Below are 26,139 nucleotides of genomic sequence, written 5' to 3' on the forward strand. Positions count from 1 at the left end.
TATAATAATTTTGCATTAATTTCTAACCAATTTACTAGTTATGGTGTATCTAAATATGCAAGTTAGAGTGAATATTTGATGCAGTTGAGATGTGATGCAATCAGTGGGAAATATTTTGTCTTGAATTAGCAGGATAGTTTCCTCATTCATTGACTTACATAGATCAAAATATACATACATACTTCCAATAACACAGAACTGGAAAGCTACTAATAAGGAATTACTAGGCATTACCATCCTTTGAAATAAGCATTGTTTTTTTATTTTTTGAAGTTTATGCAAAGATTTCTATGCCAATATGTAAGGAATTTACTTATCTTTTAAGATCACAGAAGCTGATTTTTCTGAACATATTTTACTGTGTCATCAAAAGAATTGATTTTTTTCTTTTCTTTTAGTTATAGATATGTAAAAAAAATATAAAATAAGAAATTTTCCCAGTCTTTCACAAATATAAATGGAAACACTTTAAATGAATAGAGGCATCAGTGTAGCCAGAAATCTCATTATTTCAAACTTTATTTTTTAATATTATATTTAATTTATATTGATAAATAGAATATACACTTTCTAAACTTAGCACTGCTAAGTTATTTGAAGCAGAGTAAAACACTTTCTAAACCATAAAAAAATTAGTTTAGAATCTTATTGTATCTCAGGATCATTACAGTGACTTGGATCTTGTTGAGTTCCACAGATATGGAAAATGTAGATGATTGGGAAGTTGCTTTCTTCCATGTTCTAAGTGCATATCTGGAAATTAACTTTTTTTAATTACATAGAATTAAAAGAAGAGTAGGAAAGTTTAATATCAGGTTAAGAAATAGTTCTAATGCGTTCACTCCCATTAAAGTTTTATTGGTATGTGACTTGGAAAATGAGAGGAAAAGTTTTTAAAATAAAAGATAAGCAAAATTTTGTTTTTATTTTAATAATCTCAATTCTTCCCTTTTTGATAGAGAAGACATGAGTGTGTGTATGCACACATGTAACATATGTACTTATAAATATATAAATTTTATTTTAATAACATTTTGCCTTACCTGAAAAGAAATTACATGTCAATAGTTTTTATTTTTAACTTTTAAAAACATATTTTACCATAATTTAACACAAATTCAATATAATGATAGCTCATAGTTCATTAGAATTAAATATAATTTAAATCGATTTTAATTGAAATGATATAGAAGGTACATTCACTAGAATTCTACTGAGGAAAGAGTAAAGATAAAGTCTGTTGATAGGCATTCATAGAACATGTAACTTTTATAAGACATAGCTGCTCTAAATCTTCTATTATTCAAATCAGGATATTATTAATAATTGTGCTTGGAAAATGGTTTAAACCAAGACTATCATAAATAAAAAGGAAGATGGATGGTCACTTGATCTTTCTGGAAACTTGATATCACTACTACCCAAAACAGATATAACTAGTGTATTTCACAGGGCATTTTTCTTACAACAGCTATTTTAGTTCTTACCATTGCAATAAATGGAACGTGAGTTATTCTTTTATTATTATTTTCTTTGTTGAAAATCACCTACAAAAAAGTAATTTAAAACACCGGAAGGCTGCAAATGACTCTTCAGTTTACCTTTTGACTAAATAAACACTTTTTAATATGATTACTAATTACTTCATTCTTACTATTGGCCAGGTTCTATGCTAAGTAATTACTTATGTATTTAATTTAATTCTCACAACAAGCCTATGGAGAAGTTACTCTCAGAATTTACAGATGAATAAACTGAGTCTTAAAGAGCTGCAAAACAATTCTTTTTAAAGTGACATAACCTAAGGGGTAGAGTAGGGGCAGGATCTGAAACTGTTTTCTGACTCCAAACCTCAATTTACATGATAGAGGACTGCTTTTTTGTGTTTTGACTTATGAGCTAATTATATCCTAGTTGAAATTCTACATCTTATTTATAATGTGGAATTTCTCAACCCATTAGAGTACATTTTTGACAATTGGCAAGTAAAGGAGAATAAATCATTAGGGCTTGATACTCCTGCTGTTTTGCACCTAGCATAGAGCTAGGGTTTATGGAACAAATAGATCTCCTTTTATACTCTTATGAGACAAAATAGATAATGTTCCTCCTTCCGAGCAACAGTATATGTTGACTTCATACTCTTATAAAATAGTAATATATAAATTATCCTAAAAGAACCATGAATTGAGAGAAATGTTCCTGTATGTCTAGGCCAGAATTAGTCATACAATATGCATAAATAGGAAATTACATTGCTTTAAGTCGGTTTAATAATTGAAGAAAGACTCATGATAATAATAAATCTCTTTAGCCCTACAATGGATTTTTAAATATTTTTCTGTAAGTATCAGGAATCAGTCATTATTCCTGCCTCACTTTTCTGAGTAATCGTTTATACAATTTCTGTGTTACTTTTAGTTTATTTATGTACATATTGATAAAAATATTAATACCATATACTAGACAAGTAGCTGTCTTAATTTCATTTCATATATATGATGAAAATTCTTTCAAAATAATTATAAAAGAGTAGTAGGATGACTTATGTAAACTCATAAACTAGCTCATTAAATTTTAAATATTATTGAAAAATTCATCTATTCCTTTAGTTAGAGTGTCCAAAGAACTTACGTATACAAAGCAATGAAATGTAAATTCATGAATTTCTCCTTTAAGTTCTGTTTGTATATTTATCACGTTAATATCCTAATTAATGGAGAGAAGTTGCAAAGAATCATGTAAAACTGAATAAAATCCTCACAACTGGGAACTGTGATAAATTCTCAGCATGAGGGTTAATTAAGTCTTGGATAACAGTCTTGGGTTTAACCTTAACATTGTAGTGAATTACTACATGATCCTGAAAATTTTACATAATCTCTGATTCTCAATTCCCATATCAATAAAACAGGAAAGTTTAGGTTTATTGTGGCTATAAATGATTTAAAGCCTTGTCATAGTTCTTAGAAGCATGTAAGTACTCAAAAGTTGAGTTGTTTTTTGTGGTTGCTAAATTCTCCACCATAAGATCAGAAGAGAAAACTTCAATTCTCAAGGTATTGGAACTAGAATAAAGAACTTACATGCAGTACTGATAAAGGATTTGATATTATTGGCTTTCATGTATTGATATTTGTTTTAATAACATTTTAAAGTTGTTATATGTAAAAATTATCTTCCACTAAAGATTTTTGCACCCAAGAAAGGGCTAAAATCATGAACTCCTATCATTCTCTCTAATTCTAATAATTTAGAGTTCCTAGAAGGAAAGATTTTTCTTTGCAATTAATATTTTTCAGAAAGGCTTTGGGGACATACAATGACAATTTTCTTGAGGATAATTTAATTATATACTAAAGTATGCTATTTAGAGGGACTATGAAATTTATTTCCATTAATTTATAAATTTAAGGACAATTGTATAAAAAGGAGTAGACTGCTAACAATAGGCATATATTCATAATTTAGTTTGTTTTCTTTGTTTGTAAGAGTCTAAAATAAAAATAAAGTTAAAATTTAAATAATGATTAATACAATTCTAATTGGTCTTGAAAATAGATATTTAACCAAGGTTTGCATTCTGCATTTTCTTCTGACGCTAAAATATTCAAAGATTACATTATCCAAAAAAATTTTCTTTTGTCCATGTATGTATGAAGATGAGACAGAGTTAGAAAGAGGAAAGAGAGAAAAGGGAAAGATGAGCTGACATTAAAGAAAAAAGGAAAAAAGAGACATGAACAGTTTGGGAAGAGAAAATGGAAATGAGAGAAAATAGAATATTCTGTGAGATGGAGAATAGAGAATAAGAAATCTACACTATGAACATAACCATATTTGTATAAAGCAGAGGAAAACCCCTATTCTACATGATTATTACAAAGCTTTTTCATATGTCAAATATGTCAGTTGGCTAATCACAGCATTTGTGCCATCAGAATAAAAACCAATGTAAATCAAAAGAAGGTCATGCCATTCGATTATGGATTAATTTCAGCAAGGACGGGAGCTCCTACCAGGCATTAAAGCCTATGAAAGACTTTGAGACCATGCCATGACTGACATTCAACTTCAGGAGTAAATGTTAGTGGGATGTCCCCAGCTGGATAGATTCAGCCTCACTTTTTACTTTTAAAAGCAAAAGCTAAAGGACTCGGGCACTTAGGAGCCATTATACTCTCTCTGTCAAAAGCCCATCTATCTGTGGGTCCCTGGCTTTTGTAGAAAGTTGTCACTGCATCTATAGAGGGTCTTTAAATGTAGAACACACTATCCTTTATTTTGCATTGGTATGAAAGTGCATACTTAGAAAATTGTAGCAGATGACTTCTGTTTCCTGCCAAGATCACATGAAAGGGGCATATTATCTTCTACCACTTAAAAATAATGTGTACCTTGTAGAACAGGTGTAAATCCAGAAAACTGAATATATGGAGGACATACGGAGTTTGTGTGAGACAAGAAATAGATTCTAAATGACACTCAGATGATAGCTCAGTTTAGGTTTTACCATTTAGTCCAACTGCTAAATCTTTATGTAAATTAAAATATACTTTGCACTTTTATTTTAACTATAAATATTTTTAGCTTTAAAATGTTCTGAATAAAAATGATTGTCTTAAAATATTTTTAAAAATTCAAAAAAAGGAAAGGCTTGACTTCTTAAAGATTCAATATGAGAGCCAAGGGCAGAGTTATTCTAGGTTGACATCAAAGCATTATCTTTAATTTGTGTTCATTTTCAATATCTGTTATCTGGATAAAATACTAATTGCCTCAGGGCCTTTGAACTTCCTATTCCTTCTCCTTGAAATGTTCATCCCCAAGATATCTTACTGTGTTGCTTCGTTCAAGTCTTCACCTGCTTATCTTCCTTAGCCATCCTATCTAAAAAAGTTTTCTACCATTTATCCTCCATTTGTTCTCTATACCCTTACCCTGCCTTTTTTTTTTTTAAGAGCAACTACCCACCAGATTATATAGTTTGTTTTTTTCGTAATCTTTCTTGCCCTCCTCCCCTGCCACTGTATTGTATCTTTTGCTCAATGAGAAGAGGACCTCAGACATAATAGCTGTTCAGTAAATATGTATTCAATGAATGAATTTTAGCAAATGAGTGCGGGTAATTTCATGAATTTTTGTAGAGGTTCAGCTAGTCAACTTCCCAAGTCCAGGCCCCATGCATTTTCAATTTCAGTCTTTCACCGCATGGTGATGCTCTTACTCACTTTGCTGGCTTAGACCTTTATAAACCATCTGAAATTTCAAGACTTCTGAGATTTTGTAGGAAAGAAGTATAGATTTATGTTTGTGTAAAGCACAAACAATCAGTTTACATGTTAGATGAATAATTCTATTCTGAGAGAGAAATTCTCGATTTATACTTTAGAGTTTATCTTTGACAATCTATTTACAGGGTTTTATACATAATGATTGTATTTTCTCTGCCTTCACCGTTCAATGAATGCTCAGTTAACAGCTTAAGCCAAATGAGTATCCAATTGAAACCAAAAGAAAGTATTGCCCTACATTTCTAATGATTTCCATCTCAATTGTATTGTTTCACTTTTATAGTTCTGTTCACTGCTATCAACACTTTCATTTTTTTTTTCTGGCATAGTAAAACAGAATAAAATGTTCAGTAATTTTGCAGTAACTGACAAACAGAATTTAAACTGCTGCCTGGAAAGCAGCCCTAGTAGACATGATATGCAAGTTGTGCTTATAGTTAACATGGTCATATACTAAGTTAGGTTAGCAGATCCACAAATTTCATTAACTAGTATAAGGAAACAATATTTAATAGTCTTATACAAATCTATCATATCAAGTCATTCTTAGGTAAATTGCAATAAAATACAATATTTTTATAAAAACATTGGACTTGGAACAAATATAAACCTGAAAATTTTGCCAAAGACTGAGTTTTTATCTTCCAAATTTGATCTTATTATTATACTTAAGATTTCTTAAAATTTTTATTCTTAAACCCCTAAACTCTTCTCCCCCGAGACTGTGATTCAGATAACCTCCTGCAGCCACTAATAGTTCTGACAATATATGGACTTAGGCATAAGTGCTTCTGTTAGTGGGAGGTTTCTTTTGAAAAGACCCTGCCACTTACCCCCTACGTATATGCCTGTGTGCATATGTATATACACATAGGGCGAGAGAGAGCATAGCCAGTGGTGTAGAAGAAAAGCAAAAGAGTGTGGTATCCTGATCGCCAAGCAAGGGAAGGCTCGAGGTGGATGGAGTGATCAACAGTGGGAGATAATTACTCACAGATTGAGTATAATGCAAATTAAGAATTAGTATCACAACAAGAATATCCTGGAGCCTCTGACATAGTCATTTCAGTAGAGTGAAGACAAAAACTTAATAGATGGAGGAGAGAATGGAAAGTGAAGAAGAGGAAATAGCTTTTCACTGTAACGGCATGGAAGGAAAACCTTGAAGGAAAAAGTAAAAGACTTAGAATCTTAGCACCACAGTGAGCAGCGTTCCAGACAAAAATTGATGATTTCATCTTCTCAGACTTCAGTCTATTGAGAGATTAACATATAAAAAGAATATGCAAACATACTGTGGGCTATATCCCATGATAGAGCTACACAGGGAAGCACTTGGTGCTATTGGGAAACTATGAGACACTAAACACATAAGGGAGTCAGTGAGGGGTTAAAGAGGCAGCATCAACATTGAATGTCTGTGGTTGATAGGTGTCAGCTGCTTGCGAGGACATACCAAGTCACTGCATTAGACGAGTACGTTAGTTTAGTAGGCTGGACTGGGATGGGGCAATGGGGGTGGTGAAATATTGGGAAATTATGGGTACATGTAAGCTGGAGATGTAGTTAGAGGCTAATACAATTAAATCTATCTGTAGAGTTAAGGCAATGGGGAGAGTTTTGAAGGACTTCCAGCAGTGAAGTAACATGATCAAAGATTAAGTTTAAGAAAATCATTTTAGTGGAGAGAGTAGAGCTCAGTGGTAGAGTACATGATTAGCATGCACAAGGTCCTGGGTTAAATCCCCAGTACCTCCATTAAATTAAATAAATAAAACTAATTACCTCCAAAAAAAAAAAACTGTAAAGAGAAAAAAAGATCATTTTAACAGTATTATGGAGACTGTATTACATGGAAAATACATCAACCATAAGGCGGTCCTATCATTTATTATGATTAATGTCAACCTAGAAAAAAAAATGAGTGAGATAGAGTAGTGACAGTCAAGATGGAGAGGAAGAGCATCTGTAAAATGTTTTCTTTCAGCTCAGGATCAGCACTTCATCAGTCACTTTTTTTGTCCTATTTTTGGAGTGAATCTCTGTTTTACAATTCTTCACTTCTGGTGTGGTATTCTCAAATCATACAAAACTGTTATTTTCTATTTAAGGGAACTAAATTATTTATGATCAGTTTAGCCTGAATTTGTATATAAACCAATAACATAGATTTACAAGAAAATACAAGAAAATGACTTTCTTTAAAAATACATTATCATGCTATTTAAAAAGTTTGTAACACTCTTTTGAGTAACTATCCTAGGTTTCTACACTTGGTTTTAGAAGTGGCACAAAACTATATTATTACCTTTTTAAAAATTATTATTACAGAAAATATAAGCTGATATCTCACCATTATAGCCAGATTAGGACAAATGCCCAAGGATCACATGAAGGATCATTGGAACCTGAAATAACAATAGTTGTAGCAAAAGGAAATACAGTTTATTAACTTCTTATTGTGTTCTAAGCAATGTACTAGCTTCTTTATACACATTATCATATCTATTTATCTTTCATAAAAGCCATTTGGAAACAGTTGCATTACCATTTCACACATCTGAGTTTCAGAGAGTTTAGGGAACATGTCCAACATCATACAGTGCTTAAAATTGTAAGTTAGATCATGCCCAGAATCAAGCTGATACTACCAGTGCTGTGAGAATTTTGCTTTAGCTTCAGTACCTTTTAAAAGTAACAGAAGCCTTTACTGATGTCAGAGTGGGTCTACGTACTTATTCCATCTTGTAAGTAGTCATACTGGCAATAACCATACTGGCATCATATCGATTATGTTCCTTCACTGAAGAAAATGAATTCTGGAGCCGAACTACCACTGCTCAAATCTTCTCTCCTTCTCTGACTAGCTGTAATTTCTTAGTAAGTCCATTTCCTCAGCTATAAAATGGGAAGAATACTTACTCATATCTCATTGGATTGTTGGGAAGCTTTAGTGAGTTAAAACATGTAAAGTGATTAGAAGAGTGCTGATATATTACAGTCTCTATACAGATGTGATCATAACTTAACTGTTGCCATCATCATTATTATTCCTCAAAGGATGTTATTACTCCTCAAAAGATACATGGGGAGAAAAGTAACAAATATAAATTAAGTCTTCAAAAAATTCTATATCTAGAAATGAATAATTTTTAACATGTGTCAGTGTACTTTTTAGTAATATAATATAAATGATATGCTATCACTAAGTTAATTATAGTATGATTTTAGATATGCCATTGTAACATCCATTAATTATTTTTAAAAACTTTTTGTTGTATAGGAAGATAATTTTCATCATTCTTAGGAGTTTTAAAACATAGTATGATTTGGTTGTGTTTGCAAATCTAGTATCTGCCTAAAATGTTATCTCTGACCTTTCTCTTATTTTAATCTTTTGCATTAGAATTAACTTCCCCTCTTGGATTGCTTTACTTTTAGTGCCCTGTGGTGGAATTTTAACTAAGCGCAAAGGGACTGTTTTGTCTCCTGGATTCCCTGAGCCTTATGACAACAATCTGAACTGTGTATGGAAGATCACAGTGCCAGAGGGAGCTGGCATTCAAGTAGGGATACTATATTTTTCTTCTTTTCATTGTATGTTTGAAGTTAATCTCAGAGATGACAGGATGCACGTAATTTCTGAAATTTTAGCCAGTGCTTTTGACTAACATGGCCGACTTTAAAAGAAAGATACTTACTTTTAGTTTTATCACCTGTGAGTAACAGAAAACCAGTTCAAGACAGCATAAGCAATAACAAAAATGTGTTGCTCCACATAACATGGAATCTTGGAGTAAGATGATTTTAGGGTTATTTATTTTGGAGATTTGGGTCTGTCATTCCTAACCCAGATTTGTTCCATCTCTCTATTCTGTAATTCTTAGCATGTTGACTTGGTTCTTGGACTTCCTTTCTCATGGTGTTGAGATGGCTGTAAAAACTATCTAGACGTAACAGTCTTCCACAGCAATAGCCAATAGTCAAAATGTGGTGTCTATTTTATGCATGTTTATAATAGTTAAGAGAACTTTTCAAAAAAGTTTCTAGCAGGTTTTCCCTCCTGTCTATTGACCAAAATTGCAGTCATACCCATTCCTATGACATAACACTGGGCAATAGCAAAAGATTTACTATGATTTGGCTCAAACAAGTCAATATTAGGTACCTGGATCAAACAAGGGGCTTAACCTCCTTTAATAGCACAGGTCTCATTTAATTCAATAAAACTGTTTTTTGTTAGCAAGGAAGAGGGGTGCTTTTCTATAGACAGTCAACATCTACCATAGTCAATATCTACCATATTACTTCAGTTGTCACCATTTGAGGGGCAGCAATGTAACCAGCTACTCTGTCAAGGAGATTGCGTCTGGATAAATTGATGGCATTTTACTGCTGAGTCAGGATATACTCTGTGGAAGATAATTATGCTTCACAAAATTGCATAAAAATTACTTGACTATCTCTCCAACTGAGTCATAGGATTCCTTTAGAAACTTGAGATATATATCAGTCATGGAAAAAGCAGCCAAGGCATCATTCATTAAAATTGAAATTAGATAGAAATATAATTTTTGGTTAAAAAAAACTTTTTGAATCCATCTTTATAATTTTCCAGAAAACTCAAAAAATTATTTAATAGGTATCAGGAGTAAAATCAGTAAACCAGTTAGAAAACATGAATGTACTTCTCCAGTGTTTCAAGGACATTAGCAAAAGACTGCACATATTGTGGCTAACAGTACTATTGTTTTATGACCAAATTATAAAATTTGGAGATATAAATCAACCCTATCTTATTATCAGTAGAATTAACAAAGATTTTAGGCTTGTCCATGTTCCAGATTGTACAAACAATCTAAATATAATTAAAACCTTCATAGAACATTTACTATATCATGTGGTTAAAAAATTTATCAAAATTATACTAGAGGATCCATATATTGACATCAGCTTTCCATTTCTATCTCATCTTAAAATAATAAAACCCCTAGCACTTCCCCTCTGGTTCCCATCCTCTTTTTCTGACTCCCTGCAGTGTAACTTTAGCATCCAGTGCTCTAATTGAGTCAGTCTTAGTGATCACTGAGGACCTGTGTCATTAAATCCATTGTATTGCTCATCCTGCTTATTCTGTCAGCAACATTCTATCCTGCCCATGCTCCCTTCACTCTTAAAGATGCTTTTCCCCTCTATTTTACCAATACTTTCTTAGACTTTGTTTTCTTTTCCCCATCTGTGGCTTCTACTTTTACATCTAGGAATATGATCTCCTCTCTTCCTCTTCAACCCATCAAATATGGTATTCGTGAGTTTCTATGGCTTTTGTTCATCTCACATAACACCATTCTCTCTGTCACCTTGTCTATTGTCATGCTTTAGCTATCAGTATGTGTTGATGATGTCTAGGACCTTAATCATAATAGACAACCAGAAAACCTTTTTTTTAAATGAAGGACTGTATAAATGATGATTTCTAAACCTAAATATCTAACCTACACCTTTCACCTAAGCTGCATGCCTTTTATCCAACTGCCCACTTGGACATTATGAGCTAAACTTCTTGTATCTCTTTTTTAACCAGTTCAACACTGACTTCAGGATTTCTTTCTTGAAGTTGTGGATCTTCCCCATTGTGCTCTGTCTCAGAGTAAACCCCTCACCCAGTCTGTTGCATAAGCCAGAAATCTTGATTTCTTTTTTTCTGTCTCTGACTCTGGACAATGAATTGTGTCAGTTCTGTCTTTCACAAATTTATCAAATCAATCTGTTTTCTCCATCCACACTTTCACCACTCAGGATTAGGTGGCCATTATCCCTGCCCCAGGTTCTTACTCTCCTCCAGTCTGTTCTTCATAGGGCAAAGAGAGTAACCTAAAAATAAAAATCCAATGCTGTCACTTTCCTGCTTTACAATACCTCAATTGCTCTCTCTATCCGTAACTCCTGGACACAGCTGATTACACCTTTGTGCTTTGTCCTCATTTCTTGCCTCTTCTGTTCACTCTATCTTAGTTCTTTATAAAAACCTGACTCTCTCCCTTGCCTCTGGGCCTTTGTGCATGTTGTTCCCTCTGCTGGCAATCCTCTCTATCATTGCTCTTTATTTGGCTTAGTCATACTCATCATTTCTGTCTCAATTTAAAAACAGCTCCTGTGGAAGACCTCCCAAACACTTGAAACAAGGTTAAGTCCCCTTGCTATCTGTTCTCATAGACCCCTGTTATTTCCTTATCATAACACCCATCACATGTCACTGTTATTACTTAAATTATCTGTAAGCTCATGAGCGCAAGTAGACAAGTCTATTCTTGCAGCTAGCACAGTGCCTGGTAGTCTACGCTCAGTAAATATTTTCAGAATGAAGCAATGAATACCTCCAAAAGCAATGAAATTTTAAGATATTTTAAGGAGTTAACATAGCATGTTGGGCTAATACAGCATCTGCAGAAAAAGTACATTGAATATCACTGTCCTAGCCAAACACTGTGCAAAACTAGACAGTATTATCAATGACACTATGAAATCTTTCACTGAGGAAGCATTTTGTTTAATGATTGTGCTTTAGAGAATAAGATCTGTGTTTAGCAGAGCATTTATCAAACTTTCAAAGTGTGAGCATACTGGAATTTTTATTTTAAATACTCTAGACAACTACCAAGCTCTTTTTTCTAATTAATCTCTTATATGTTTGCTAATTTTAGACATATTGCTAAATCACACACAGTTATAACACACACATAATATATGACATATTTGAAATTTTACTAACTTCACCTAAAAGCTACCTGGCTAGTACACCAAGTTTAAAGCAATGTTTATTTTATTTTATTATGTTGGGCTAAATACAGGTGTCAATAAAGAATTATATGAATATCCAATAAATGAAATGAAATGGGAAAGCCATTAGTGGAAAGAAGAGAAGAAGAAACATTTGGAGTGCTGAAAAAGTTACAAATAATATGGAATGATTGAGCATTTTTGAAAATAACATCAACAAATAGACCAATTTGTTGTTTACTATTACATGAGAAGTTTGTGGGGAGGAATATATTTGTTTGCCTGTTTATTTTAGGAAGGCATATTGGAGGGAGAATTCTAAAGGAGCTACATTCAACAGTAACAGAATTATCAAGCAAAGAACAATCTTTATGTGATTAATCATAGAAAAAATGTTGGTTACTTAATTGTGTCAATTTGTAGAATGATCATCATGAGTTAATGTAAGCCTCAAAACAAAGTAAAATGGGATTTAAATGTCTGTATGATAGATACCTGATTTTAATTATTGGAAATTCTTTACCTCATAAAGCTATCCTGTTATCATAATGGACAACTCCATCCACTTTCGTTCTTCTGAACACTGAATCAGCAGCTGTTTCTTTTTAAGTCCTTCACTTGACACTCATTTGGCTTTTTGTCATAGTGGGGCCTCAGTCATTTACTTGAGTCTTCTACACCGTCTGTGTGTTTAACATGCCATACTGCATTCACAATTTGCCCAGCATCCTAGTGGCAAATTGTATTAGTTTTCTGTGGCTTCTGTAACAAATCATCATGAACTCGATAGCTTAAAATAACAGAAATTTATTCTCTCACACTACTGGAGGTGGGAAGTCCCAAATCAATTATACTGCACTGAAATTGAGCTGCTGACAGGGCTGCACTCCTACCATCCTCCACACTCCCCTCTGCCCAGGCTCCAGGGAAGAATCCTTTCCTTGCCTCTTCCAGCTTTGGGTACCTGCCAGCATGCGTTGGCTTGCAGCCACATTACTCCAATTTCTGCTTCTGTGGTCACATTGCATTCTCCTCTTTCGTCTTTGGCAAATCTTTCTTGACATTTTTCTTATAAGAACACTTCTGATTGCATTTAGGGCTTATCTAAATAGTCTCTGATAATCTCCCTATGTCAAGATCCTTAGTTTAATCACGTCTGAAAGACCTTTTTCCATATGTGGCAATAATACAGGCTCAAAGGACCAGGACCTGTATCTTTGGGAGCCATACTCAGCCAAATATATGTATATCTCAGGAATTAAACAGATTTTCTTCCTCTCACCAAGGTAATAGGTTTTCCTCCACAATATCTACCTTTTTGTGCTTGCCATTCCTCTGATCTCAATAACTTGGGGGAAAAAACAAATTATTTTTAAATCTTTCCTACCATTTCCTTTTCCTATTTATAAAATCCAGTAATTTTCCCTATAGCAACACATGTGAGATCTGGGCCCCCTTTGTGCTATTCTTGCCTCTAACCCGCTTTAGTCTTTCATTGTTACTCACCTGAGCTACTGCGATAGACAGTAAAATTGTCTTCTCACTTTTATTTTCTTCACCCATTGAAGTAGCACTGTACTTAAAGCATAGTCCTAATTATTCTTCTCTAACCCACTTTCTAAAACCTTCAGTGAAATATTCCTCAATTGCATAGTTATTATGCTGGTGTTCAGCCTTTATACCCCCTCTCTCTCATTCTCTCCTTTAGATAAGTTACATTAAATCTTCAGTACACGCTGAGCACTATTCTAAGCTAAAATGATGTTAATTTTTACAACAAATCTATGAACTACATACCTCTATTACAGTGATTTATGTAAGAAATCTAAGGCATAAAGAGATTAACTGTTTTAGTGTTATGTACCTGTGAGTAAAGGGAGTTAGGAAGTTGCAAACCCAGACATTCTAACTCCAGTATCTCTTGTATTTATCCACTGAGTTTTACTCTTTCTAACTTTTCTTTACTTTTCCCATCTTTGCATGCATATTTCCTCTTATGTAAATCCCCGCTGTGGCTAAATTGGATTACTGATGGTTCACTAAGTCTACCTCATGGCTTGTCTCCTCTACATTTTTACTAACACAGTAATTTCTTTCAGTGGAATTCAACACATTTTGCTTATCTCAGATGTCAACTATTCCATGAGTCCTTATTTTTTTTTTTTAGCTGAATGTGGTTTTTTTCTTTTCCTGAATTGAAAGAAGATAAAATTCTGATATGAAGAGAGAATTGACCATTTTTTAAGGAGGTGGTGGTTGTATTACAACCATAAAGCTTTAATTCTGGTCTTCCTGTCCTGGAACATTGCCACTGGGCCTAATGCCTGTCACACAGGCAGGGTATCTGTCGCCATGTGGCACTCACCCCTAGAAAATAGCACCAGCATTCACTTGAATGGAAGAATGACAATGGACTGTTTTGTGCATAAGAAATTTTTAATGAACAACGATTGTTACAACTATTTAGTGAATGAGTGTAGTACTTACATTTGTAACAGACTTTTAACTAAGTAAAAATAAGTTTGTTTTAATAAAACTATTCTTTTACCTTCTCCTGAACTATAAAATATATAATAAACAAAGAGAAAAATAGGTAACTTCCACAGTAGTTGTGAGAGTCCTATGGGTTCTTGCAAAAACTCAAGCTGGGCCAAGTGAAGTGCAACAAAGTAACACATGCCTCTTTCTTTAAATAAAATTTAATAGACATGAGAGAGTTATACTCCAGCATTTCCCTTGTCACTCTGTGGACCTTCACAGTGATATAGTTATTACAACTTCATTTATAAAAATAAAATTTAAAAGACATGCCCAGATCAGTTACAAAGTATAATTTTTGGTCATACATATTGAAATCTATTAAAGTTATACATACAGGATTATAATATTAATTTTTTTTAATAAAAGAAAGACAGAAAATTGAATAAAGGTATGCCAAGAAAGAGAAAATAAAATGTATCCAGAATACTAATTCGAATATATATATAAAATAAGGTGGGACCTATATGTGGACCACAAATCTGGTTATTTCCTAGTAGGTAATGCAAATGAGTAAACTCAATCAGTGACAAGAATCTAACATTCCAAAATATAAAAGTTAACCAATTGTTTGGAACATGCCTTGATTAGGATTCCAGGCACTAAGACATTAGATTAACACTAAGGTGAGATGGAGACTCTGTTCTCAGTGTTATACCCATGGTGTGCACTGCTAGGTGGCTCATAGGCTTTTACTATAAAAGTCAGCGCATGTAGGCCAGTGCCATAATGGCAAAAATCGATCCTGTTAAACTCCTTCTAAGAAGGGCTATGATGCTGTCGTCTAGGCTTTGAGCTCTCTCTTCCAGGGAAGATAAGTAGATTATAGTATATATATTTCATTAGAAATATGTGTTCTTATAAGTAATTATTATTTCACAGGTGCAAGTTGTCAGCTTTGCTACAGAACATAATTGGGATTCTCTGGATTTTTATGATGGGGGAGACAACAATGCTCCAAGACTTGGAAGTTATTCAGGTAACAAGGGAGCTCAGCTTAATTAAAATACATTAAATTGGGAAGGTAAAAATCTCTTTTTTTTAAAAGGCTCCCTAGAACTCTGGATTGGTGGTTTTAATTTGCTTTTTATAAACTATACACAATGAACTAAATTACAAAGTTAGAAATATGAAAGGCTTTAAAGGTAAAGAAATTGAAATTGCTGTTTAATACCTCACTATAGTCTTATTATATTTGTGTAATTATTTATTGATGCTTTTGTGTTAATGGTAGTATTTTTAGCTTAGCTATGGTTCAGTAATAGTGTGTATGCCCCATCTCTAAAAAAAAAGAAAAAAGAATGAGAAATAATAGTTAAAAATTAGTGCTTGGTAATTATGGTATATTCACTTAATAGTCATTTAAATAATTATAGAGACTGTAACAACATGGTAAATGCTGCAAGGTACTGTTGAGTGAGAATAAGAATACAAAATTAATTCTATGAAATGAATTAAATTATATAAAATTAATACCATATACCAAGACTAGAAGGTTTTAAAATTTGTTAAGGTTTTTAAAGGTAGTTTATGCATTAATCTAACAGCTTCGTATACCATATAAAGGATGAAATGAAATTTTACTTAATTTTAACTATACTTCTTACTTAAATTTCACTATACTGTTTAACTCTAGAAATATGAACATAGCTAAATTATAAGCTTATATATTTCAGATATACTGAAAGAAGTTTGAATGTTATTAAGTTTTTAACAGATTTTAAAGTGGAATATGATAACCTATTTTTCAGCATCACCATTGAGGAAAGGAAAGAAGAAATATCTAAAGTAGGGGTGATTTGATTTAGGCATTAAAAATATTTTAGGTAAAGATTTAGATAAACATTTTTCTTGGAAAAAGCTTATAAAATTTTGAGTATGCATTTGTCTATAATAGACTAGGTGTAATACTTTCTGAATAATAAGTACAATACTGCAGATGATAAAAATGATAAAGAATAACAGCTACCAAGCTACCGAGTGCTAGCTCTGTGCGAAGCTTGTTTTCTCATTTGATCTTCCTAGCAGTCCTGGTAGGTGATTGACACTTAGAGAGATTAAGTTGCCTAAGGTTGCACAGCTAATATTAGAATGAGACTGGGACCCAGCTGGTGTGTCTCCAGAGTCAGAGTCTTAATCACTGAGATCCTCTAAGAGACCAAAGGCAGTTCAAGTGACCTTTGAGTTTCTGTTTACCTCTGTCTTCAGGGATTCACTTAGGACACTGTGGACAGAAAGCAAGTTCAGGGGGAAATAAAAAAAAACAATTATGTGTTCCATAATGAATTTTTTCTGATTTCTCTTATAGAAGTCTCAGTGGTTAAGGTTTACAGAGTTGTGCAAAGTAAGTGTAAAATAGCTAGAAAATGACAAAAAATCATTTGCCGCACTATCCACTCATATGCTTATTGAACCTTATCTTGAAACAGAATTGAGAGTTATTTTGTGCTTATCATTTGAAACTGCTTGAGTTGTGACCTTAAGGAACTTGAACCATTGCTCATTATCAAAGAGTCAAGAAGTAATTGGTTCAAGCAGGTTATTTTATATTTTTAACTCAGTAAGGGAATAAATTACAGTTGATTTCCTTTAGAGTTTCAGAAGAACCTGATTGTAAAGAATTTGCTGAGAGACAAGGCTAATTCGTAATTGGCATTTTCTGGACTTTAACTACCAGCTCTGTTGTCAGGGTGTAAGAAACATCAAGGTATTTGACCTGGTGTGGAATGAATATATATATGTATATGTGTATGTATATATATATATATTCTAGAACTTATTCATCCTGAGTAATTGAAACTTTATACCTATTGGATAGTAACTCCCCATTTCTCCCTACTCTCAGCCCCTGGAATCCTATGTTCTACCTTCTATTACTGTGAACTTGACTCTTCTAGATACTTCATATAAGTGGTATTATATAGCATTTGTCTTTCTGTGTCTGGCTTATTTTGCTTATCATAATGTCCAACAAGTTTGTTCATGTTGTCACATATGGCACAATTTTCTTCTCTTTTTAAAGACTAAATAATATTCTATATATATATATAATATGTATATATATTATAATAAAGGAAAATAATGAATATATCTGTAACCCATATTAAGTTTTGTTATTATACCATAAAAATCACATACAAACTTTAAAATTAAGTTTGTTATTAGCTTATGCATTGAATATTGAAATCCACATGAAATTCAAAATATTTTTTAGGTGACCAGTAAAATTTACTGCCTTGACTTTCACTAGCTTTCTTTGCTCCTCCCTATTTTTCAGAAACAATCAAATGTGCTCTCAAAAGTCTATCTCCTTAGAGATAGTCAGGAACAGTAAAATGAAAAAGAAATGTGGGAGAAATATTTATATTTAAAAATTCTTGTAAAACACATGACTGATACATAATTTCAGTAACAACCTATTGGCTGATTATTAGTTATCTTACTTAGTTTTACTGTAGTACTCATTATGTGATTACTGACCTACCTTTTTAATTATTATTTCAGGAACAACAATACCCCATCTTTTGAATAGCACATCTAATAATCTATATCTAAATTTTCAATCAGACATCAGTGTTTCTGCTGCAGGATTTCACCTTGAATACACAGGTAAATATATCATGTGCTCTTCAAGAAAATTAAGAACAAATTTATATTAATTTTTAAGAATTACTTTTCTGAATATAGAAAGTAAATGGACTTTATCAAAAGAGACCATTGTCTTACTTTCTTAAAATTTTGAAGTGTTTCTTCATTTCAACTACAAAATTATATGTATAAAGTTCTAATGGTTTTCATCAGAATTCACAAGTATTTTATTTTTTTTATTGTAAGAACACTTAACATGAGATTTATTCTCTTAACAAAATTTTTAAGTGCCCAATACAGTAGTGTTAACTATAGGCACAATGATTGACAGCAGATCTCTAGAACTTAATCATCTTGCATAACTGAAACTTTATACCTGTTGGACAGCACCTCCCCATTTCTCCCTCCTCTCAGCCCCTGGAAACCAATGTTCTACTTTCTATTTCTATGAGTTTGACTTCTAGATATTTCATATAAGTGGCATCATATAGTATTTTTCCTCCTGTTTCTGACTTATTTCACATAGCATAATGTCCACCAAGTTCATCCATGTTGTCACATGTGGCAGAATGTCCTCTTTTGTAAGACTGAATAATTTTCTGCTGTATGTATATACCATATTTTCTTTATCTTGATGGACATTTGAATTGTTTCCATATCTTGGCTGTTGTGAATAATGCTTCAGTGAACATGGGAGTGCAGTTATCTCTTTGAGATTCTGCTTTCAATTCTTCTGGGAATATATCCAGAAGTTCGATTGCTAGGTCATATGGTAGATCTACTTTTAATTTTTTGGAGGATTCTCTATAGTGTTTTTCACAGTGTCTGTACTGGTTTACATTAGCATCAACATTGTATAAAGGTTCAAATTTGAACAGAGTCTCACCAACACTGATACTTTTTTTTTAGACAAATAAGAGTATTTTATAGTTGTCAGGAGGGGTACACATCATAACAAAACTCCAGTTTTGAGTATCTGTGCACCAAATGACACAGCACCAAGATTCTTAAAACAGATCAGCAAGAACCATAAGGAGATAAAAACAAAAATGCCTTATGAAATTTACCAAAATTGACAGTGGTAGAGACAAATTCTAAATAGATCAATTATCATATGACTGATATAGAAAATAGTTATTGAAAAGCACCCTACATAAAATACCTGGTCCAAATAGGCTTCACACGGAAATACTACCAAAGCTTTATTTCACTTAGCATAATACTCTGAAAGTCCATCTACCTTATTGCAAATGGCAGGATTTCCTTCTTTTTCGTGGCTGAATAATATTTCTTTTATATATGTACCATATCTTCTTTATCCCATTCATCCATAGAAAGACAGTTAGGTTGTTTCCATATCTTGATTATTATATATAATGCTACAGTGAACATGGAGTGTAGATATCTCTTTGAGATCCTGATTTCAATTCCTTTGGTTATATACCCAGAAGTGGGATTGCTGGATTATATTGTAGTTCTATTTTTAATTTTTTGAAGAATCTCCATGTTATTATCTATTGTGACTGTACCAATTTACATTTACACCAACAGTGTGTAAAGGTTTCCTTTTTGTCACATCCACACAACACTTATCTCTTGTCTTGTGATAGCTTTTCTAACAAGTGTGAAGTGACATATCATTGCGCTTTTGATTTTCATTTCCCTTATGATTAGTGATGTTAAGCACCTTTTCATGTACCTGTTGGCCATGTGTATGTCTTCTTTGGAAAATAAGTCTATTCCGACATCATCTGCCCTTTTTTAAAACAGATTGTTTTTGTTTTTTGTTTTTGCTATTTAGTTATATGAGTTCCTCATATATTTTGGATATCAACCCATTATCAGATAGATAGTTTGCAAATATTCTGTCTCATTCTGTAGTTTGCTTTTTCATCTTGTTGTTTCTTTTGCTGTGAAGCTTTTTTATTTTAGGTAGTCCCACTTACTTATTTTGCTTTTGTTCTTGTGCTTTTGGTGTCATATACAAAAAAATCAGTGCCAAGACCAACATCAAGGAACAATTTCCCTGTTTTCTTTTGGGACTTTTAAAGTATCAGGTTTGATGTTTAAATCTTTAATCCAATTCCAATTAATTTTTGTGAGACATGTAAGATAGAGGCCTAATTGCATAATTCTGCATGTGATTATTCAGTTTTTCTAACACCATTTATTAAAGAGACTGTTCTTTCCCTCTTGAGTATTCTTGGCTCACTCATCAAATATTAGTTGACTATATGACTAGATTTTTGTTTGTTTTTCCCTTGGGTGGAGGATCCAGATATCTAGTAATTCTTAAGAAGTATCTGGGGATCAGTTTGAACCCAAAGAATCATTTTGTGAATATCTGTTTTAGTTTATGTGCATTCAGTGCTAACAGATTAAATGACAGTGCTAGGGAGTAGCCTCTCGATCATCAGGAGAGTTGGTGTCTTATTATCTAAAGCAACTGCTTACAAAACACATTGATACATCATTTGTTCTTATGTTCATTCATTACCAGTGGTAAGTTCTCTTCCACATTCTTGAGTTTGATTCAGATAATTAATTTAGGAAATATTAGCATTCCTTGATTGCTCATTTTATAGAAATATAGTTGTAACATAGTTGTCACAAATATAAGGGAAAAAACACATTTCACATCAGAAAATTTACAGTGCTTGGTGCTAGTAAATGATCCTTTTAATGTGCTGTTGAGTTCAATTTGCCAGTATTTTCTTAAGGTCTCCCATCCTTTAGGTTGCCTTTTAACTCTGCTGCTTGTTTCCTTTGCTCTGAAGAAGCATTTTAGTTTGATTTTGTGCACTTGTTGATTTTTTCTTTTCTTTCCCTGTGCTTTAGTGTCATATCCAAGAAATCACTGCCAAGACCAATGTCATGACACCCTTTCCCTGTTCTTTTCTAGGAATTTTACATTTTCAGGTTTTATGTTTAAGTCTTTAATTCATTTTGAGTTAATTTTTATATATGATGTAAGATAAGTGTCTTATTTCATTACTTGGCTTGAAGACCTGATAGAAAAGAAGTATCCTGTGGAAAAGATGTACTAAATAAATACTAATTAATTAATTTTTGATAGTTTTTTGGTTTTATATTGAGGTCCGTTTTCCAGCTATTGCTAACTTCAGATACAGTAAAGGTACCATTGTAATGTAGACAGGTGACAAATAAGTACAAGGAGTTTCATCCATTCATATTTCATCCAACCAATAAACATTTTGAATGTGTACTGTATGCTAGGTGCTGTGTTCAATATGGGGTATGAAAGGGAAATATGTCACAGTATCTTTCTTTGAGGAGATCACAGTCTGGTAGAAGAGAAAGAGAGAGAAGCAGTAATGCTGTGCTATGAATACAGGAATAGAGATATTTATGGTAGATGCACAAAAGTGATAAGTAATCAGCTTCATTTAGGAAGTTGAGGAAATACTTCAAACAAGAGGTGACACTTTGGCTGAATCTTAACAAATAACCAGGAGTTTTACAGTTAGGCAAGAAAGAGTGGATCTTTTTAGCATGCAAACTTCATATTCAGACAGAGCTATGACACATGGCATGTTATAAAAATTGCAACTGACTCAGTAGGGTTAGTGCATAGGTTTGAGGCAGCACCAGGAACTAAGGCTGCTTATACAGTCAGGGATATTCCTGAAAGTTATGAGATGTCATAATTAGAACTTTAACTTCATTATAGGTGATACAGTTTAAAAATGCCATATGTTTTGACAGCTATTTATAATACAGACCATTAAATTATCATAATCAGAAAGAAACTGAAGAAACTTTTTTGAAGTCTATTGTATACAACTTTTGCATTTCTAAAATAAAACATTTTAATGAATGCTAAAAAGGTCCTTTATTTGTATAAGATAAATAATACAAGAAAATTATAATTTAATGAAATTATGTATCCAATTATCTATAATATTTTTCAAACTATTCTTTTGGCTAGAACTTCTTAATTATGTCAATAAATGAGGGAAATTGAACCATATCCTAATCAACAAATAATAATTGTTAGTAATATATAGTAGCTTACCTCTTAGAAGAACGAAGCGATAGTTTGCTACTCTTAAGGGAAAACAAGACTAGTGGATTTAGATCTCTCAGTTTCAGATCTTGGAAGCTAACATCTTTGACAGGATAGGCATACTAGAAATATATAATTTAAGCATCTTTAATCATGATCTTTAATTTAAAGCATAAAGTTGAGTACCTTACCACTTCAGGGAAAGTCTGATTAGAATTATAAAGGGATTGGAAGATGAATAAGATAAATCTCCATCCTAATCACTGTAAATTTTCTTATGTGAAATGTGTTTTTTCCCTTATATTTGTGACAACTATGTTACAACTATATTTCTATAAAATGAGCAATCAAGGAATGCTAATATTTCCTAAATTAATTATCTGAATCAAACTCAAGAATGTGGAAGAGAACTTACCACTGGTAATGAATGAACATAAGAACAAATGATGTATCAATGTGTTTTGTAAGCAGTTGCTTTAGATAATAAGACACCAACTCTCCTGATGATTGAGAGGCTACTCCCTAGCACTGTCATTTAATCTGTTAGCACTGAATGCACATAAACTAAAACAGATATTCACAAAATGATTCTTTGGGTTCAAACTGATCCCCAGATACTTCTTAAGAATTACTAGATATCTGGATCCTCCACCCAAGGGAAAAACAAACAAAAAACCAGGCACTGTATTTAGGTTACCTAAGGACAGTATTAACTGTATTTTTCAAAAGCCACAAAGTGGAATCCTGTTAGAAGATGTTAAGGTGATCAGTGAATTTTTAAAATATTGTGTTAGAGGACTTAACTAATCCATCAAAACATTTGCTGAATGCTCTCTTTTAATTGGTACAAAATTCTAAAATAAGTCCTGGATCAAAGTAAATATAATTAAAAAAAAACAGTACTACAAAAAGCCTATAAAGTTACATTAAAACATTAAGTTTTACCAAATCATAACTTAACAGAAGTTAAAATATTTTCTGGGTAGAAAAAGGATTTTCTTTTTGGAGAAACTAAATAAATGTCTTGCTAGGTGGTTGCATGTGGTAATATTGTCACAGAAAAACATTCCAGTTGGTTCTTAAACAAAATTAGTGAATCTAGGTTAAAATAGGAACTATAAATAGAAAAATAAAGAAATATAGAAAATTACATGAGAAAAAGAAAATTAGAAACTGTGTAAAAAGCGAGCTTAAGTAGGACAAGAAGGACAGATAAAGGGAGGAGAGGAAAAGATAAATTTAGTGGACAGGAGAGAAGTCAGTGCCAAGGATGTCTACTGTTCTTTTAATTAATTAAAAAGATTTGGCATATTTAAATGCTTTCAAATCTATTGTCTAATCAATAAGGATCTTAACATAGTATTTGTAAAATATTAAGTGCAGAGGATGAGGAAAGATTGAACAAGGAAACTTCAGTACAATTTTACAGAATTAAAATGACTGATAACTTCTGCTCTAGTCTTTAAAAACTTAAAAACATGCTATGGGAGCTATTTTGGCTGTTTTGTCAATAACAGACTGAAAAGCAGTTACAATGGATTTGATGGGTCAAATGCTGGATAGAGCAGCTGTGGTTTTGGTAGTGTCTAGCAGGGCAGTCTCAAAGGCTATCTGATCACTCTTTGCAACTTGAGTATATCACTTACAGAAATTCAAGAGAATATACCCAAACAGTGACTTTTTTTGGCAAATATTCTTGATTTGTTTGTGGAAAGGGCACCTTAATCTCTCTTCCAGAATGGTAATCTCCCCTTAGTGAAATAACATCTATTTTGTGGTAATGCAAGAATCTGTCTACTTTGGGAGGCAGGTTGTATTAACTAGACAAAAAAATTTTAAAGAACTTCCTTATGAATTCAGAAGTCCCCCAAATTCCTGGTTAAGATGTAAGTACACAATAACCTCTGTAAGAGAAAACTGTATTTTTAATGAGTATAAGCAAGGACTGTAAGGAAAACTGAAAAAAATGAAATGCTTTTATACTTGGAAAAGGCAAAATGCTTAAGCAGTTAGGTACTGGGAAAAATAATTGTGTGTATGTGTGTTATAAACAAGGTAGTTCTATAAACTTTTCTCTATTGAGAAGACGCCTATTTCACTGCACATCTTTGGTATTTCATTTCTGACAATCTCTGAAATAAAAGTTCTGCCCACAGGGTAACATAAGGAAGTAATCACATCAGGGAAATAACAGTCCCATAATCACACTATGAATACCAGCAACAGATGCAAAAGACACTAAGGTTTGCTATAAAAAGGACAGATTTCATGTTGTTTTTCTTTTAACCAAGAAAGTAGACTCTTTCTGTATTCCTAAAGGAATATTTTAAATAGTAAAGGTTTCAGGAAACATGACAGGTGTTCTTCTGGCTTGGGAAATGGAAATTTGGCTGAGTCTTTCCAGCAAATAAATATTTTCTCTGTCCGATTTTCCTACTCACCCATGAGATTTTCAGAAAAAAAAATCTAGATTATCTGATGGCACAGTTACTAGACAGATATGTCTTGCTTTTTATTTACTTAAAAGATAAATGCTGACAAATGGCTGACCTTTATTATATGGTGCTATTTTTACCCCTTGAACTTGAGATCATGGCCTTTTAACTTTGAAACGCATGATGATGATGGTAATTACACAGATCTCATGTTCCTTCTGCCCAATCCCGTGCCTTCGTCTTACTAATGTTTGTAGAGGCCCATTTTGATAATTTCACATCGCTATTTTCCTATTACTTAGTGAAGAAAGGCAACAATTCATTCCCTCCCATAATTTTCTATTTCCATATCATTTCCCATGTATAAGAACACAGCCACTTGTTTACTTACCAAATTTTCATTGAGTACCTACTAAATGTTAGGTATATTCTCTGGGTGTAAGTGCTACATATTTGCATAGGATGTAGCCCTAAAAAAGCTTCAGACTGACTGGGAATAAGAACATGCAAACAGCAATAATTGCAAAATTACTGTGTAAACACTGTAAGTCTTGTTTATGTAAGTTGGTACTTCTCAGATAATTGTGCACTATAGTTATCTTGAAGTCTTGTTAAAAATACAGATGACAAGACTCCACCCAGAAGATCAAGTCAGTGTTTCTGAGTTTCAGCCAAGCATTTGCACTTTCACTAACCTTCCAAGATTACTCTCACAATGGCCAAGTTGTGAGGACATCTTGTATAATGTAGGTGATGACACAGAAAAGGTAGTGATCAAAACTATTAGGGGTTACTGGTGGTGGAGTCAGAGAAGACTTCACTAAAGGACAAATAGAAGTCCTTTTGGCAGATAAGAATTAAAGTATAGATATGGAATTAGCTTAGTACTTTGCAGGGATCTCCTAGAATGAAGGTAGACATGAGAGTTTATTCTGGTCTGGAATCAGACTTAGGTTTCTATTTTGGCATTGCCATTTGAGTGAGTAGGTAATTCCTAATGTGCCCTAAGAAGCCAGTTAACTCACCCAATATGGGATAATAATAGCATCTAACTTGAAAGATTGTTTCAGAGTTAAATGTTATCATCCATGTAAAGTGTTTCTCATAGTGCTGGGTACATAGTAAACCCTCAGTAAATATCATCCTTTACTGATAATGAGATGAACCCACGTGACTAGATTTGTCAAATGATATGTTAAATGCTGGAAGATTAGATTAAGGAGATGGCAGAAACTTTTATTTTGCAGAAAGAGGAGATTCACTGAAGGTTTCATTTCAGCAAGTATCATGATCAGTTTTGAATTTTCGAAAGGCCCTTTTATTTTGGAAAGTGACAAATACATTGCAGGAAGAGACTACACCCAGGGAGAGGAGTAACGATTGTTCATACGAGGAATGCTGAAGGTAGTTATTGTGGTTGTATAAATGAAACGGTAAAATATTCAGGCGATAACAAGATAAAATTGAAAGATTTATG

At 32.9% G+C, this 26,139-nt stretch overlaps 1 protein-coding gene across 1 annotated transcript in view; it reads left to right on the forward strand.

The window, feature by feature from the left end:
- The window catches only part of CSMD3 (CUB and Sushi multiple domains 3), a 1,010,791-nt gene that overhangs the window by 863,496 nt on the left and 121,156 nt on the right, over positions 1-26,139 (forward strand). Inside the window, exons 36-38 of the mRNA XM_064476888.1 lie at positions 8,736-8,860; positions 15,495-15,591; positions 18,117-18,221. Coding sequence (XP_064332958.1) covers positions 8,736-8,860; positions 15,495-15,591; positions 18,117-18,221 — 327 coding nt within the window. The remainder of the gene's footprint in view (positions 1-8,735; positions 8,861-15,494; positions 15,592-18,116; positions 18,222-26,139) is intronic.

This window comes from Camelus dromedarius, chromosome 20, assembly GCF_036321535.1.
Source record: "Camelus dromedarius isolate mCamDro1 chromosome 20, mCamDro1.pat, whole genome shotgun sequence".
NCBI classification, from domain to species: Eukaryota; Metazoa; Chordata; class Mammalia; order Artiodactyla; family Camelidae; genus Camelus; species Camelus dromedarius.